This window comes from Xyrauchen texanus, chromosome 13 (genome assembly GCF_025860055.1).
Source record: "Xyrauchen texanus isolate HMW12.3.18 chromosome 13, RBS_HiC_50CHRs, whole genome shotgun sequence".
Taxonomy (NCBI): domain Eukaryota; kingdom Metazoa; phylum Chordata; class Actinopteri; order Cypriniformes; family Catostomidae; genus Xyrauchen; species Xyrauchen texanus.
In genome coordinates, this window is record NC_068288.1 from 40,834,733 (window position 1) to 40,849,240 (window position 14,508).

Consider the following 14,508-nt stretch of genomic DNA (forward strand, 5'->3'; position numbering starts at 1 on the left):
AACGTAAACCTTGATTAAAAGGTTACCAAGGCTTTATTGTTGTCAGAAAATAATGTTGCCAAAATATTTATGAGCCAACTGCAAAAATATATTAATTGTTGCATTTCAAACGGTCGTGACAAATTAGAAATGGTTTGGCTTCATTTTCAGTTATTTTATGTTCTTATTTCCTTAATCTTTTCACATCCAGATATGGTATGTCGAAACTGTAAACAACACCTGACGCGCTTTTCCCAGTCTACCTGGATGACGTCAGATATTTGCTGACAGGTTGTTAACGCGATGGGCGTCTTAAACTTCGCCTTCATATCCAATTTTCCTTCCAAAACACTGCACAAACATACTGCACTGTTGTTCACCCTGACCGGACTAACGTCAAAGAGTGCGAGAAATAGTAAGATAAAATCCATGGTTTATTTGACAATTTCATTGTATTTTAAAAATGTATATGGACTTATATGGTAACGTTGTATTTCTGGTTGCCATGACATTTAAAGGCGTATTAATATCGAATGCACTGTTTTGCATTGTTTTTCTATGCTAGCGCGCTAACGACTCGCGCAGCAGTACCGTGTTTTCTAGACGCCGTTTCAGGTTCAAAAAGAACGGCATCTTTTAAAAACGCGCTTCGAGACACTTGCGTTCTGATCATTTCATTGCGCTGTCTGTCAAGCTTTGCTTAGTGCAAGAACGCTTTCTGTCTGAATATGTTATAAAATTGCAAATAATTGATTATTTCTAAGATGATTAGTTTCTTATGAAAATGAGCCGTGCATAAAGATCAGCGATGTAAAATATTAAACTTGTAAACTTAACCAGTCTACTCTGAAGCATGTGTCTTGTTGGAAAATGTTTACAAATCAGTAATGATGTAGTTGCCTAATATGCTAATAACACTAATTGTACAAATTGGTGATACATCCAATATGTTAGTCAGGGCCAGAACTAGGATGTGGTCATTTGTTGTGCACTTCCATGTTGGTTCTGTTAATTGTTTTGAAATTAGTAACATTTTGGGCATTTTTAGATTATTGGCATTGGCCGATACCTGTGTCCGATTGGCCGACTAACAGAAGTCTAGTGTAAAAAAAATTGTTTACAATTTAAATGCTTTTTTAATATATTTCTTAGTGAATTTTGAGTTAAAATTTAGTAATATAATGTGTTCTTTCAAATTCTGCATTTGCTACCCTGCTCTCTATATTTTTTATGGCCATTGGCCACTGAAGATATATCAGTCAACCACTAATTGAAATGCTGATGTATTTTAATGTATTTTACAGTAGGACAGTATGGCATCCATTCCAGCTGAAGAGAATACACAGCGCAGCCCCCAGTTGCTGTTGGTGGGAGAAAAGGATAAGAAACGTCTTCTAGAAGCTTATGTCACACGAAGTTTAAGCCTCAACGATGGAACACAAGGTTCGAGACCACAGCATAAATCACGCAAATGGATCACCATAGCGGAGCAGAAGAAAAGGGACTGCAAACATTCCAGTGATACATCCCTTATCTTGAGTTCACAGACCTCCAATACAGTGGAAGACCTTAGGATATTCGAGTCCATCCCCGAACCAGAGGTGGACAAAAATGTTGAGATGTCGTCTGAGAAGAAATCCAAAAAGTGGAAGATTAAAGGCAGTCTGCATCGCAATGATGGCTCCAATGCGTCGCAAAAGTCCAACGGCAAGCCCAAGAAGTGGTTTCAACATTTGGATAAGGACAAGGAGGAGGGTGGGAGAACAACAGAGGTTTTACACCCCCAAGCAAAAACAAATAATGTTGGCGATGTTCGTACAAAGTTGTCAGACAAACTGGAGTCTTCTACCGAGAAGAAGAAGGATAAAGAAAGCAAGAGGATGAAGAATCCCTCACTATGGAAGAACTTCTTGGGTTTATTCTTTGGAGGAAATGTTGAAAAGGAACAAGATCATCACAGAGTTAAAGAAGCTCTCCCTCCGTCAGGATCCTCAACACCCCAAATGTCTTGTTTACCTCTACCTGAGGCCTTATCAAATGGAGAAGTTGGCATACGTCGTTCCAAATCTTCGAAGAAGAAACAGTCCCTCAAGAGATCAATAAAATTGAGGCGAGGTGGAGATATGTCTATGGCTAAATGTATGTATCTCTGAAATTCTACATGGATGCACAACTATATTGTTTCTTTGTGTTAGTTTGAGGTTTGCACATATTAGAAATAAGGTCTAATGAAGTTTGAATGTTCACAGCTGTTGAGATGGTGGAACCAGTTAGCTCCTACTACGAGAAAATGTCAGAGGAACTGGAGAAGATTGTGCATGAAGTGAAAGACGATGGCAATCCCAGTACTAAACCAACAGTCAAGAATGGTGTAAATAGTGAGTATGCTTATAAAAGACCACAATTTAAATGATGAAAAAAATAGTCCATGATTTAAAAACATTAGGTAGACCTAGAATGCCACATATCAGAACAGTGTCCATCTAATTGTAATACTATAAATAGCTCAAGATCAATAGTTCACCAAAAAATGAAAATTCTGTCATCATTGACTCCAAATAACCAGTGTTGTTCCAAATTTGAATCCACTTTCATTGCACTTTTACCAAACAATGAAAATGAATGGTGACTAAGGCTGTCGTTCTGCTTCCTTTTGTGTTCCATGGAAAAAAGAAAGTCATACTGGTTTGAAACAACACTAGAGTGAGTAAATGACGACAGATGATTATTTTTGGGTGAAGTGACCCTTGACACAACAAGACTGCAACTTTGACAAGTTTGACTAAACATTTAAGAGATTAGTCTCAGGTGGTAGTTATGCATTGCTCAAGAAATTCAAAGAATAAATGCTAGCTAAAGCATTGCTGGCTATTGCATTATAATAAGCACAAAATGCTATCTGGTATGCTATTTCCTCATTCTTGTGTCATATTTATGCAACCTATAGTTTCACAAGAAGAGGCAATCAAAAGGATCACAGAACTGATAAAACAGGAAGGGGACTTAATAGATAATAAGGTAAGAGCTCTCCTTTACTTCCGAACAACTAGACATCAGAAAAACACTTATGAAATCTCAAAAACTACCCAACCATTGTAGTTCCATGCAAGTTCATTGAAAACAAGTATGAGTACACTCATTTTTGTGTGCTATTTAAAGGAGCTCCACCATTGTTGCTTTCACTGTGTTCTTTTTTTAACCAGACAAATCTGATTAGACAAGTCTGTCTTATCCCAAAGCAGAAAAATGCTGCTTTTGAAATATATTTGTACACATATGTTGTGTATTTTAGCATGATTAGAACACTGCATTGACCAATCAGCATCCAGAGCGTATTTCTTATTATTGATCTTATTTTATCATTGAGATTTGAAAATGCAAAAAGCAAAGCAGTCACTCAGGAATAACCCCAAATTTTGTTCCCCCCTAGCTGAAGGAAAACTGCTCTGTGAGCTCTTTTCTGGAAAGTTCATTTTCCTATAGATCCTTCCAGCAAATGGCAGACCAGTATGTCCAGTCAGAAGTTCCAAATAAGAAAATCCTCCCGACCGTCGTTGCACCAGAACTAGTGAAGTTTGCCTTCACGCTGGACTTCACAGCCAGAGTGGCCATTCTCCATCGGCAATCAACAGGCCATATCATGGGCTTAGGGAACCAGTATCTCCAAGATCGCTTTACTCACATGAGTGAAAGCCATCCACATCTTACTGACATTAAAGCAGAGGAACAGATAACAGTGAACTATGACCAAGACTTCTTAAGCTTATAGAAGTTTAAGAGTCTAGGTAAAATCATTTTGCTGCTTGGTACACCTTTGAAATGTAGCGACACAGAAACAGTGTGAACTTTTAAAACTTATACCACCAAGTTAAAGCCATTATGAAGGATTTTAAAATAGTATCACATACAAGAAATTGACAATATTTATGAACAAATAGAAGCCACCAGCAAGAGTCGGAAGTTGTCCACTTATAAGCCTTAGTGTGTATCTTACTGTTGTAGATTTATGCAATTTTTACATAAATATATATATTAAGCTACAGTGATGTGAATTTAACATTATGTTCACAAAATATGCAAAATAGTTTTCTGTTTATATTTTATTTATTTTAATTGATTTATTAAAACTATATTGCAGCAAAATATTGTAAGCTTAATAAGCTCATATATGTTTTTGATATGTTATAAAAGTAAAGTCTTTTTGAAAGGTGCTAGAAATTGTTTGCTTGAAAAACCTAAGACAGAAATTGCAAAATCAGAAAATTGGAAAAATCCAGAAATGAGATCTAAGGGCTACAAAGATCAAAATCTTCTCTAATCAGACTTTGCATTCTGGGTACTTAGTTCTTGAAGTACATGTATGTACTGTTCAAAGGACTCGTTTTACCTGTTGGGTAAATGTCCTTTCAGGCATGGTGTATGCTTATATCCTGTCAACCACTCAAGGTGTCTGCCAACACATAAGGGCATGAAAAGAAATTTGTTTTGCCCAGCACAAAAAAAATCTGTTTGGTTTCATCAAACACATACAATATATGTTGAATGACAACAATGGTTCTTCTGACATATTTACTTTCATTTCTCAAGATCAAACCTAGAGATGAATCCAATGACAGCTGTAGTGAACAAACGACAGGGCAAGATGTTGTTGTGAAAAGTTCAGATGCCAAATTGTTCTGCTAAGTGGCACAGCAATGCTGGAGCAAGAGAGAGATTTGATCTTATGATGCATAAAACATGATTGAAATTACTTAATCATGTAATTACATTTATAGTATGCATTAAAAGCACTTCACAGAGCGCCTATGCAACTCTCATGGGCATTTACCAGTCTTGATTACTGTACCTTCATTTGTTACATGATCCTATGCAACTTGGTTCATTTGTCACATTTGCATAATCACACCTTCACATAAAGGGTGTCCTAAATCACACGCTTCTGCACTATTCTACACTATTTTAGTGTGAGAAGTATGTTCACACTGAAAATGCAACAAAAGGAAGTGTACTCTGAGTGCCCGGATGGTGTACTTCTTCAACTAAATAACGGAGTGTGGAATGTTAGACACTTAATGCACTTAATGGGTTTGAAGCGAGTGCTTAGTAAATAAAAATTGTGTTCCATTTGGGACAGGTTTCCATGGTAACCATTTTCTGGTTACATGGTATTCTTTTTTGCCAAGTCTTTTCAAAGCACTCTCCATCTCCCCATCTTTTCCACATGTTCTCTTCTCCTAGGTTTGGTTGAATTGTGTCATTATAACTAGTGAATTGCAAACATTTCATAGGCCTTATCTCCTTTATAAAACCTGGATCATCAAATTCCAATATTTAAAACCTGGCATCAAATCTTTATTAGGTTGATTTTCTGAATTTACAGTATAAATCCATCAATGCATTTACTACATCCCCTAAAATTATTTTAAAAATTATGGAATCACCACATTTAGAGGATGTTCACCCAGCTTTTTTAATTGTTAACAAATAAGCAAATCACAGACATGACACAAAAACATTTTGTTTAATAGCTGAACATGGCTACGTGAAACATCCCTCAAACAAATTAAATTACATTATTATTTTAAATGGCATATATTTTATGGAAAAAATTATGGAATCACTCAATGTTGAGGAAAAAATCACCTTGTAATTTGCATTTCTAAAACAAATACCGGCACAAGTCCAAAAATGTGAATTAGTCTGCATTTAAAAGAGAGTGCTTGCAGACCTTAACGAGCTGTTGGACTTAATTCAAAGGAAACATGGCCCCAACAAGAGAGTTGCCAATTGAAACAATGGAAAGGATTATAAAACTCTATTATAAAAAAGAAGGAAATCCAAAATGGAGTGTAGCAAATCAAGCTGGTTGTTCCCAGTCAGTTATCTAAAATTCCGTGCAGGTATGAACAAAATGGCAAGGTTATAAAAGGGAGAAAGAGAAGCAATCATGGAGTGTGGATGATTGGATGAAAATGGCCAATTGACCAAGGCTGGAACTTTTGTCTGGTGCCGTTCTGATGAAACATATAAAGATGACTGCCTGAAGAAAACAACCAAATTTCCCCAGTCATTTATAATATGGGGTTGCATGTCAGGCAAAGGACCAGGAGAGATGGCAATCATTACCTCGACAGTCAATGCACAGATGTACATTGAAGTTTTGGACACTTTTCTCATTCCATTGATAGAAAATAGGTTTGGTGATGAAGTAAATTTTCAAGTTAATAATACATCTTACCACAGAGCAAAGACTATTAATACTGTTGGCAAAATTTCACATTCATAAATGTAAATTCAGCACTAAAAAAAACAAATTTTGTACTTTTTCTCCATGAAGTTGCACATTATATTAATTTGATTTCTGGCTCCAACACCAAAAAGGCGGTTAAAACTGACAACATATGGTCCTCCTCCTCGTTATAATGACTTATAAGCTTCCCCTGGCAAAACTCTATTGTATTTTGTCTACATATTATGTTTGTATATTGTTATGTATATTTTGATAAGTCACTTGTGATTTGTATCCTTTTTTGGCAATAAAAATGACTTAATAAAAAATAAAATAAAAGAGGATGAGTGGAGAAAAATACTTGAAGAACGACGCAGTATGCGACGATCTGACTGGCTGCACGGCGCGCCTATTCAAAATACCAAGCGATGATTGGATGATTTTATTTCTTATACATGGCGCAGCTGAGCTGTCATCCATGTTCGCCAGTTTGTTTGAGCATTTAGGTGAAATGATTCCATCAAGTGTCGGAAACTTTTCCAACTTGTCCATCCAGGTTCTGATGCCTCCTGTAGTTTGAGAGGCATTTTTACCTTTATGTAAACATCTTAGCACCCAGACGTGTATTTGATGTGTGTTTACATCTGGAAGATGTATTCTTTTAAGCTGTTTGATCATCTGCAATACCTTTATATGACAAATGCCAATCATTATCTCTCGGATGTCAATAAGACATTCAGCTGATGTCTTTGAGATGTTTATGATTTAGAATATTTGTAAATCAGATATTTTTAAGATGCAGATGTTAATTAGACTGTGATGTTTTCCAGAGGAGAAGATCTAAAACAGGTCATGGAGCTGTACATCTGCTGTATAGGTATATCTATATAAAGCTTTTATGTAGACTGGGACCATTGATGATTTCATCATCCAACTGGTGAGTCATGTGTGCTATCCTTATTATCATGGTCTATATGAGCTTAAAACAGAATATAATAAAATATATCAAATATTACATACTATTCTTTTTTATATATATTTTCTTGGGCACTTTATGATGCATCCGTTACAAATACACCAGGCACCTTATGCTGAAAGAAAACTGAATGTGAGGCAAAAGCAACAATCATCTAAAATTACCCGAACTTACAACATTGCTAACATATGGAAGAGACATGCATATTTTTGTTGCTTATGTTATAAAATTCCATTCATGACCAGATTGAATATCTGCCCACAAGGAACATCCATTGGAAAGTATCAAAAACAGACTTCGACATTAAAAAGTGAACACAAATGAATAGCCATTGAATCTTTTTATTGATTGGAACAAAAGCTCAGTGGAATATCAATCACACACAAACACAGTGACTAAGATTAAAGAGTTTCACAATTGTAAACATAAAACAATAATTTATAGTTTTGAATTTCAGCTTGGATGCCCTGGAATTGGATTCAGTCCCAGTAATCCTCATGTTGAAAGCAGCGGACTTCTGATAAGGGAACACATATGCAACGCATATAAGTGTAATGTGGCTTTCAAAAACATCTCACAGTTCAATAAGCTCTTCATCCTTCTCTTGTGTAAAGAGGAATGACAGATTCCAGAATGAACTCCAAGATTTTCCTACAGTTGGTCACATACCAAATTTTATACATGAATACCACCTGTAGGAATAGTGCAAGCAAACTCAGGAAGATCCGATCAATATCGTAAAGAATCCTCTCTTTAAATGTGCATTCTTCGCATGGAACTGTGGTCCGAGCCTAGCTGTAACAACCAAAATGAAGGAGGGCTTCCTCTTCACTGTTTATTTCCAGTGCCTCTATCTCCCTCTTCTCCACAGGTCTGTCGTCTTCTGCCATTGTAGTTTATGTTCCTCAAAAGCTCTCCCACAATAGCTGGTATTCTTCCTTGAAAATGGCTCTTGAAAAAGAAAATATCAACATGTGGAGCCTTCTCAATATGTGCTCTGTTGTTGGTTTTCCCAGGGCATGTCCCAAAAATAAAGCCTCAAGTTTTTTTATTGGCAGCAGCTTTATTAGGTTTCCGTCTTCGGTAACACTTTAGAATACTGTATCTTAATGCATAACTAATAAGGAAGTACTGCAGAACTAATAGGTAATACTTAATTAACACTTTAAGTATTAACTACTCAGGAAGATGTGTTAACTAATCAGTATTTAATTTTTATAGTTGTGTTAAGTAACAATTAGTTAATCAATAACTATTGAATTCAGTCATGCCTCCTGATGAACTACTTTTAATGATCTACTAATTCAGCTTCAGGAGAAATAACTATTGAGTAACTACTAATGAACAGTCGATTGATTACAATTAATTACAATAATATCATAACAATTAGCCATTACAATATTCAGGATGAGGTCATTTCTTCTTCCTTCTAATATTATTATTACAATGGAAATGCAATATGCATTTCGTGGAATTACTACACTCCCAAAATGAGTCATTACAGCGAATTGAATAGTTTTGGCCTGTATGGTCAATTGCTTTGTGAGTGTGGTCTGTAACCAGAAATCAACAACGGAATGGAACCCCATCCCCACTATAAGTGACTAGCCAACTTACCTCAGGTAGGTTTATGATTTATATACAGTATAGTGTGTGTGTCTCTTGTTTTCCTTAGCACATATCACATTACATTTGGGTAAATTATTCCTGTATGTAAGGCAATGACTGAGGGAAAGGGAACATACAGGGAACCCCTGAGTAATTAATCAAGAAATACCACATAATTGTGAGGGAATTACTTACAACTTGGAACAGTATTCTAAAGTGAAAATACAGGGAACCCATGATTAATTAATTAATACATAATTGCCACATAATTATGAGGGAATTACTTACAACCTGGAACAGAATTGTAATTAATCGACTGCTCATTAGTAGTTACTCAATAGTTATTTCTCCTGAAGCTGAATTAGTAGATAATTAAAAGTAGTTCATCAGGAGGCATGACTGAATTCAATAGTTATTGATTAACTAATTGTTACTTAACACAACTATAAAATGCTATTACATACTGATTAGTTAACACATCTTCCTTAGTAGTTAATAGTAGTGACTTTGTGTTATATAAGTATATAACACAAAGTATCGTGTTATATAAGAATATAAGTGTTAATGAAGAATTACTTATAGTTCTGCAGTAATTCCTTATTAGTTATGCATTAAGTAAGATACAGTATTCTAAAGTGTTACCCAGTCTTCTTATTGTGCACGCTCTTAATAACTGAAGTATGAATAAATACAAAGCATACCTCATTTAAATAAATGGAATAGAAATAAGCAACTGTTGCCATTGCAATCAGTTGATAGTTTTTCCAAGGCTTATTAGGAACTCACACCTCACTAAGATCACTGCGACTTAAAGACACTCTGCAATTTTCAAAATCAGTAACAGATGGCAAGTATGTGGAATAGGGGTACAAGATGGGAGAAGCCAAAAGGTTTTCATTAAAAGCCTAAGAAAATTTCTGTGGAAAGAATGGGTGTCAGTCTTAACCTGACTATAAGCCAGTCAAGTCTGTTACACTGGAAAGTTGTTTTGATTTGAGACATGAAAGTGATTTTTGGACATCTAATATTTTCCCTTTGGTAGTAGCCTACATTTTGATGACTTTGAATTTTAAAATACTGTATCTAGTTGATCTCTAGGTTTTTGATCCAAGTTAATGACACCAACACTGTAGCTAGTAACAACCATAGAGGAATATTAGAAACCATTTACAATAAGGTTCTGTTTCTTAATATCAGTTAATGCATTAGTTGTCATGAACTGACAATTAGCAATATATATTTTAAGGGATTTTTGATTTTTAAAAGTATTATGTAAATAAAATGTATTATTGTAAGTTCATGTTAACTAAAGTTAAGAAATGGAACCTTATTTTAAAATGTTACCGGAATATCTCATGTGAGGCTGGGGCAATTGTAATTAGGGTTGTCAACTGTCAAAAATATCCCATACTGAAGTGCTCAAAATGCTCAAGCGGGAAGTTTGCAACATTACTCGTAACACTAGTTTTTAAAAAATAATTATTTTAATATGTAATGAATATTATTTAATTAAAGTATAAGGTTGAAGACTTTTGTTGAACCAACAGCTGACCAAAATATTTCAGCTGAATCTTGCTAATTTCAAATACAGTAACTCTAGCTAGTTTTGCTTTAAACATATTATCCATGCCAGATAAAATAATTATTTTTGTGAAGGATGAATCTATTCAGTAATATAAGTATTAAAAGAGTAATGTTATTCCTTCACATTGCACTCTTATTTAAGAAACTATGATTTTAGTATTACTATTAACCCATTAATGCATAACACTATTATGCATCACATCTTCACAACATGTCTATTAATAGAATTATTGCTTTTAGCACATGCAAATGATGGCAGGTAGATTTATTGTAGCCTTTGATTTTTTTTTCATTCACACATAATGTTTATTAAATTACGTATGAAGAACGGAAACATAAAAGGTGACGATTCTTCAAGCACGCAGCTTCAGCACCCACTTAAAGGTAATAAATATACTAAAATTACCAAAATGTCAAATTGGTCCTGGCTTCCCTACTCATGCATGAACTCACTTAAGGAGCAACTTCACAGTAATCACAATACCGGTACAGAACTTTTTGAACATTTAGTTGCACCTTCTTTTCTAATGTAAGTTGCTTCTGCCCAATCCTGTATTGGCAAACACTTCATAGATGACAGGTTACGATGCGGTGTCCCATTGTTACGTTACATACATTTTCCAAGAATCAATTAAAATATTATTAATGGACTAGTCTTTACAGTCTTAATATAATATGTACCATAATAAAATGTTTTACCCAAATGCATCAACAATACAAACAATAAAAACAAACAACAGTTATCCGTTTCAGACATTTTTTATTTTTCTGCATAAAAACGCACAGGATGTGGCAAACTGCTTCACATTGGCTTTGGAGGAGCTCTAGGGGGAGCACCCTGTAGGAAAAAAGGTAACAGAAAAATGCTCAGATCCACATGAAAAATCCTTTTTTTTTCCCCCCTCTCTCCCCAATTTGGAATTCCCAATGTGCTAAGTCCTCGTGGTGGCGTAGTGACCCATATTAATCCGGGTGGCAGAGGATGAATCTCAGTTGCCTACGCGTCTGAGATCATCAATTCGCGCATCTTATAACGTGGCTTGTTGAGCGCGTTACCACGGAGACATAGCATGTGTGGAGGCCCACGCTATTCTCCACAGCATCCACGCACAACACACCATGTGCCCACCGAGAGCCACACATTTTAGCGACTATGAGAAGGTTACCCCATTTAACTTTACCCTCCTGAGCAACCGGGCCAATTTGGTTGCTTAGGAGACCTGGCTGGAGCCACTCAGCATGCCCTGGATTCGAACTCAGGACTCCAGAGGGTGGTAGTCAGCGTCAATACTCACTGAGCTACCCAGGCCTCCACATGAAAAAACTTTTAAATAATTAAATACAAGAAGCATATAATGGCCCAATTAAAAAAAACTACAGCTGTTCCTAAATGTTACATTTGTTTTGCAATAGCTAGAAACAACCGGAGTTTGAAGGTACACAAATCAATTCGATCCAAACAATCATGTCTACTTACACTGGGCCTGAAGCGGGGAGGTGGTGTGCGGTCCTTGCGGGCCTCCCGGGATCTGTTTCTCACCACCTTACTGTGAATGGCGCAGCTGACACAGTAATGTAGCTTCACATAGAGCTTGGGCAATACGTATGCTACATGTGGAAAGGAGTAAATAACTGTCTTAGCATCAAGGAACCATAAAACAGGCAGAATTATTTCAAAATTCAGTTTTCTGAATACACCATCAAAATATTTCCATGCCAACAACAACTTTCATTATAGCAGCATTGATGTACCATTTCAAAACAATGGGTTGTTTGTCACAGCAGTCACTTACAGTCAAACACACTCGCTTCGGAGATGTCCCTCACAGCAGCAGCCTCCACAATGTTCCTGATGACAAACTTCTTGATGGCCTTGTCCTTGGGAACACAGCGGGCACAGTTGGTGCAGCGGATGGGCTGGACATGCCCACGGCCCTTCTTAGCACGTCCGTTGTTCCTTCTCTTCTTAGTCTGTTATTGGAGGAGAAAAAAAAGTTGAAAGGGGATTGTTATAATTCCGCTGGTACGGAGGTTGGGTTTTGCCCGCGGCGGGGCCGGGGGGATCGGAGGTGGGATAGGTGTCTATGTCGGGGGCTGTGCTTTTCAGGAGTGGAGCAGGTCCCAGACCTAGAGAATTGTGAATATCTGCAATAATTGTATTTACGGGTCTAAAATCGTATAAAGCTGAGATGACATTATTACTACAACCACTATTATTATTACTACAACTACTATTATTATCATTATTACTACTACAACTATTATTATTATTACAATGATTGTTTTAAATTGTCTTGATATCCATCACTCACTCAGTGAGTTTAAATCTATATCTTTTTTCTCTCTCCACAACATAACCAGAAAAATTTTATTTATAGTAATGATTCCTATTATATCACATTCAATCAACCTATTGCTTAAACTTACCACTGTACCTGTATACACTACTATATTTATACATCTATATATATATATAGAGAGAGAGAGAATGTCATTGCTCTCTTTGTATAAGCTGATATGTCTTGTTAATTTGTGAGTTTAGTTCAATAATAAAAATTATAAATAAAAAACATTATGTAGGAACGGAAACAAAAGGTGGCGATTCTTTAAGCACGCAGCTTCAGCGCCTGCTTAAAGGTAATAAATGTACTAAAATGAGCAAAATGTCAAATAACTTTTAATGAGTTAATTTAATTAAAATCGAATTAAATGAATTGATTAGCAAGCCACCTGTCTGCCACATTATGAAAACGCATCAAATTGTCAGCTATAACCAAATGTTTCCCAGACATCCTCCATAAGTCAAATTGCACGAGTTCTTTCTATTAATAGCACATTTATATTTAATATAACAAACGTATTAGTCAATATTACTATAAATAATACGTGACTAGATTACATCTCATTTATTAACAGTAGTAAGTGTACGCTCTTAATTTGAACACTTTTATGAAAACCTGCTTGGAGCAATAAACATTATAAGAAAATTAAAAAAATTACGGAATTTGCAGCATTTAAGTGCTACAGCTGCAAAACGCAGTAGCCATAAGCATGTCATCCCAGCTTTTACTCAAGCTCGATGACAAGGTGCTGTCTTGTTCTATTTGAACATATTGGCTATAACATAACCAACATAGGTGCTAACAGTAAATGGGTCATGTCAAACAGACAACATTAAACGCCACAATGTTGCTTCACAAAGCTGGGCTGTAAATGCCGCATGCTACTGAAGTCTCAGCCACATGCTTCGCTTGTTAGCCGCGTGCATAAACTTCTCTCTAAAAAAGTGTGAAATGCTCGAGATGGTGACCCATATTTAACGAACTCCGATCATTTACTAACTATATTTACTCGTCGCGCATTTTACTTGACAATATAAAGGAAATTCCATGTTTTAAAACGTAGTTAGGGGCTCAATCGCAACGAGTCGAGACTCACCATCTTGAATAGGAGGCAGGAAAGAGGGCCGGAAAGGGAGAACCGGAAGTAAAACTCTTCCTTCGACATACTTGCATATTTTTTGAATGGTAAAATATTGTTGGTTTTATGTGTTGCATGAATACATGTTTATTGGCGTTATTTAATGTAAATACATATAACTAGATTGTGCAGCGTGCAATAATTCCATAATAATGATTTAGTTTATCGCGGAAGCAAACAGAGAAAATGTAGCCAGAGACAGAGCACTGTTATGAAAATGTATGGGAGAAATTGGAACGGCAAATATGGAGAATTAAAAAAGGAAGTTCCACCTTACAGGTCATAGAACCAATCACCCTTCAGATACAAACGTTGCCTGTTATTCACCTAGGAAACCCCCATGCGAATTACCTGGAGCAGTCTGAAAATTGCATTTTTAGCACGGTCTAAGCTACAGAAGCACAATTTATGATACAGTTGTTGACTTATTTAACTTCCGGTTTAAAATATGTTATTTTATCTTAATATTGACCAACGTTTTGGAAATTTCGGACATAAAGTTCGGAAAAAATAACTGCCATGGTGCATTCCCTAAACGGCTGCCGAGTGGACGCACTTACCTTGAATGAACTTTGGTAATAAACGCGGTGTCTAGCCGAGAACGTAAAGGGATTGTAATATTGATCATGAACGAGACAGATGAGCTGTGATG

At 36.0% G+C, this 14,508-nt stretch overlaps 2 protein-coding genes across 2 annotated transcripts; one reads left to right on the forward strand and one right to left on the reverse strand.

The window, feature by feature from the left end:
- The first annotated feature begins 276 nt into the window (after positions 1-276).
- On the forward strand, positions 277-4,184 carry LOC127654353 (uncharacterized). The gene is made up of 5 exons (XM_052141489.1): positions 277-394; positions 1,284-2,118; positions 2,229-2,357; positions 2,927-2,997; positions 3,410-4,184. The coding sequence occupies exons 2-5, from the start codon at positions 1,293-1,295 to the stop codon at positions 3,746-3,748; spliced, it is 1,365 nt and encodes a 454-aa protein (XP_051997449.1). The 5' UTR covers positions 277-394; positions 1,284-1,292; the 3' UTR covers positions 3,749-4,184.
- Positions 4,185-11,116: 6,932 nt separating this feature from the next.
- LOC127654167 (40S ribosomal protein S26-like) lies at positions 11,117-13,896 on the reverse strand. The gene is made up of 4 exons (XM_052141216.1): positions 13,815-13,896; positions 12,170-12,347; positions 11,854-11,984; positions 11,117-11,214 (listed from the first exon to the last, which is right to left on the reverse strand). The coding sequence occupies exons 1-4, from the start codon at positions 13,881-13,883 to the stop codon at positions 11,179-11,181; spliced, it is 414 nt and encodes a 137-aa protein (XP_051997176.1). The 5' UTR covers positions 13,884-13,896; the 3' UTR covers positions 11,117-11,178.
- Between the last annotated feature and the right edge of the window lie 612 nt (positions 13,897-14,508).

Coding starts and splice junctions, on each gene's coding strand:
- LOC127654353 (XM_052141489.1), top strand. CDS start 1,293: ATGGCATCCATTCCAGCTGAAGAGAATACACAGCGCAGCCCCCAGTTG. Junction 2,119..2,228: donor AGATATGTCTATGGCTAAAT/GTATGTATCTCT, acceptor GAATGTTCACAG/CTGTTGAGATGGTGGAACCA. Junction 2,358..2,926: donor AGTCAAGAATGGTGTAAATA/GTGAGTATGCTT, acceptor TGCAACCTATAG/TTTCACAAGAAGAGGCAATC.
- LOC127654167 (XM_052141216.1), bottom strand. CDS start 13,883: ATGTCGAAGGAAGAGTTTTACTTCCGGTTCTCCCTTTCCGGCCCTCTT. Junction 12,348..13,814: donor CCTGCCTCCTATTCAAGATG/GTGAGTCTCGAC, acceptor CTCCAATAACAG/ACTAAGAAGAGAAGGAACAA. Junction 11,985..12,169: donor CGAAGCGAGTGTGTTTGACT/GTAAGTGACTGC, acceptor TTCCACATGTAG/CATACGTATTGCCCAAGCTC.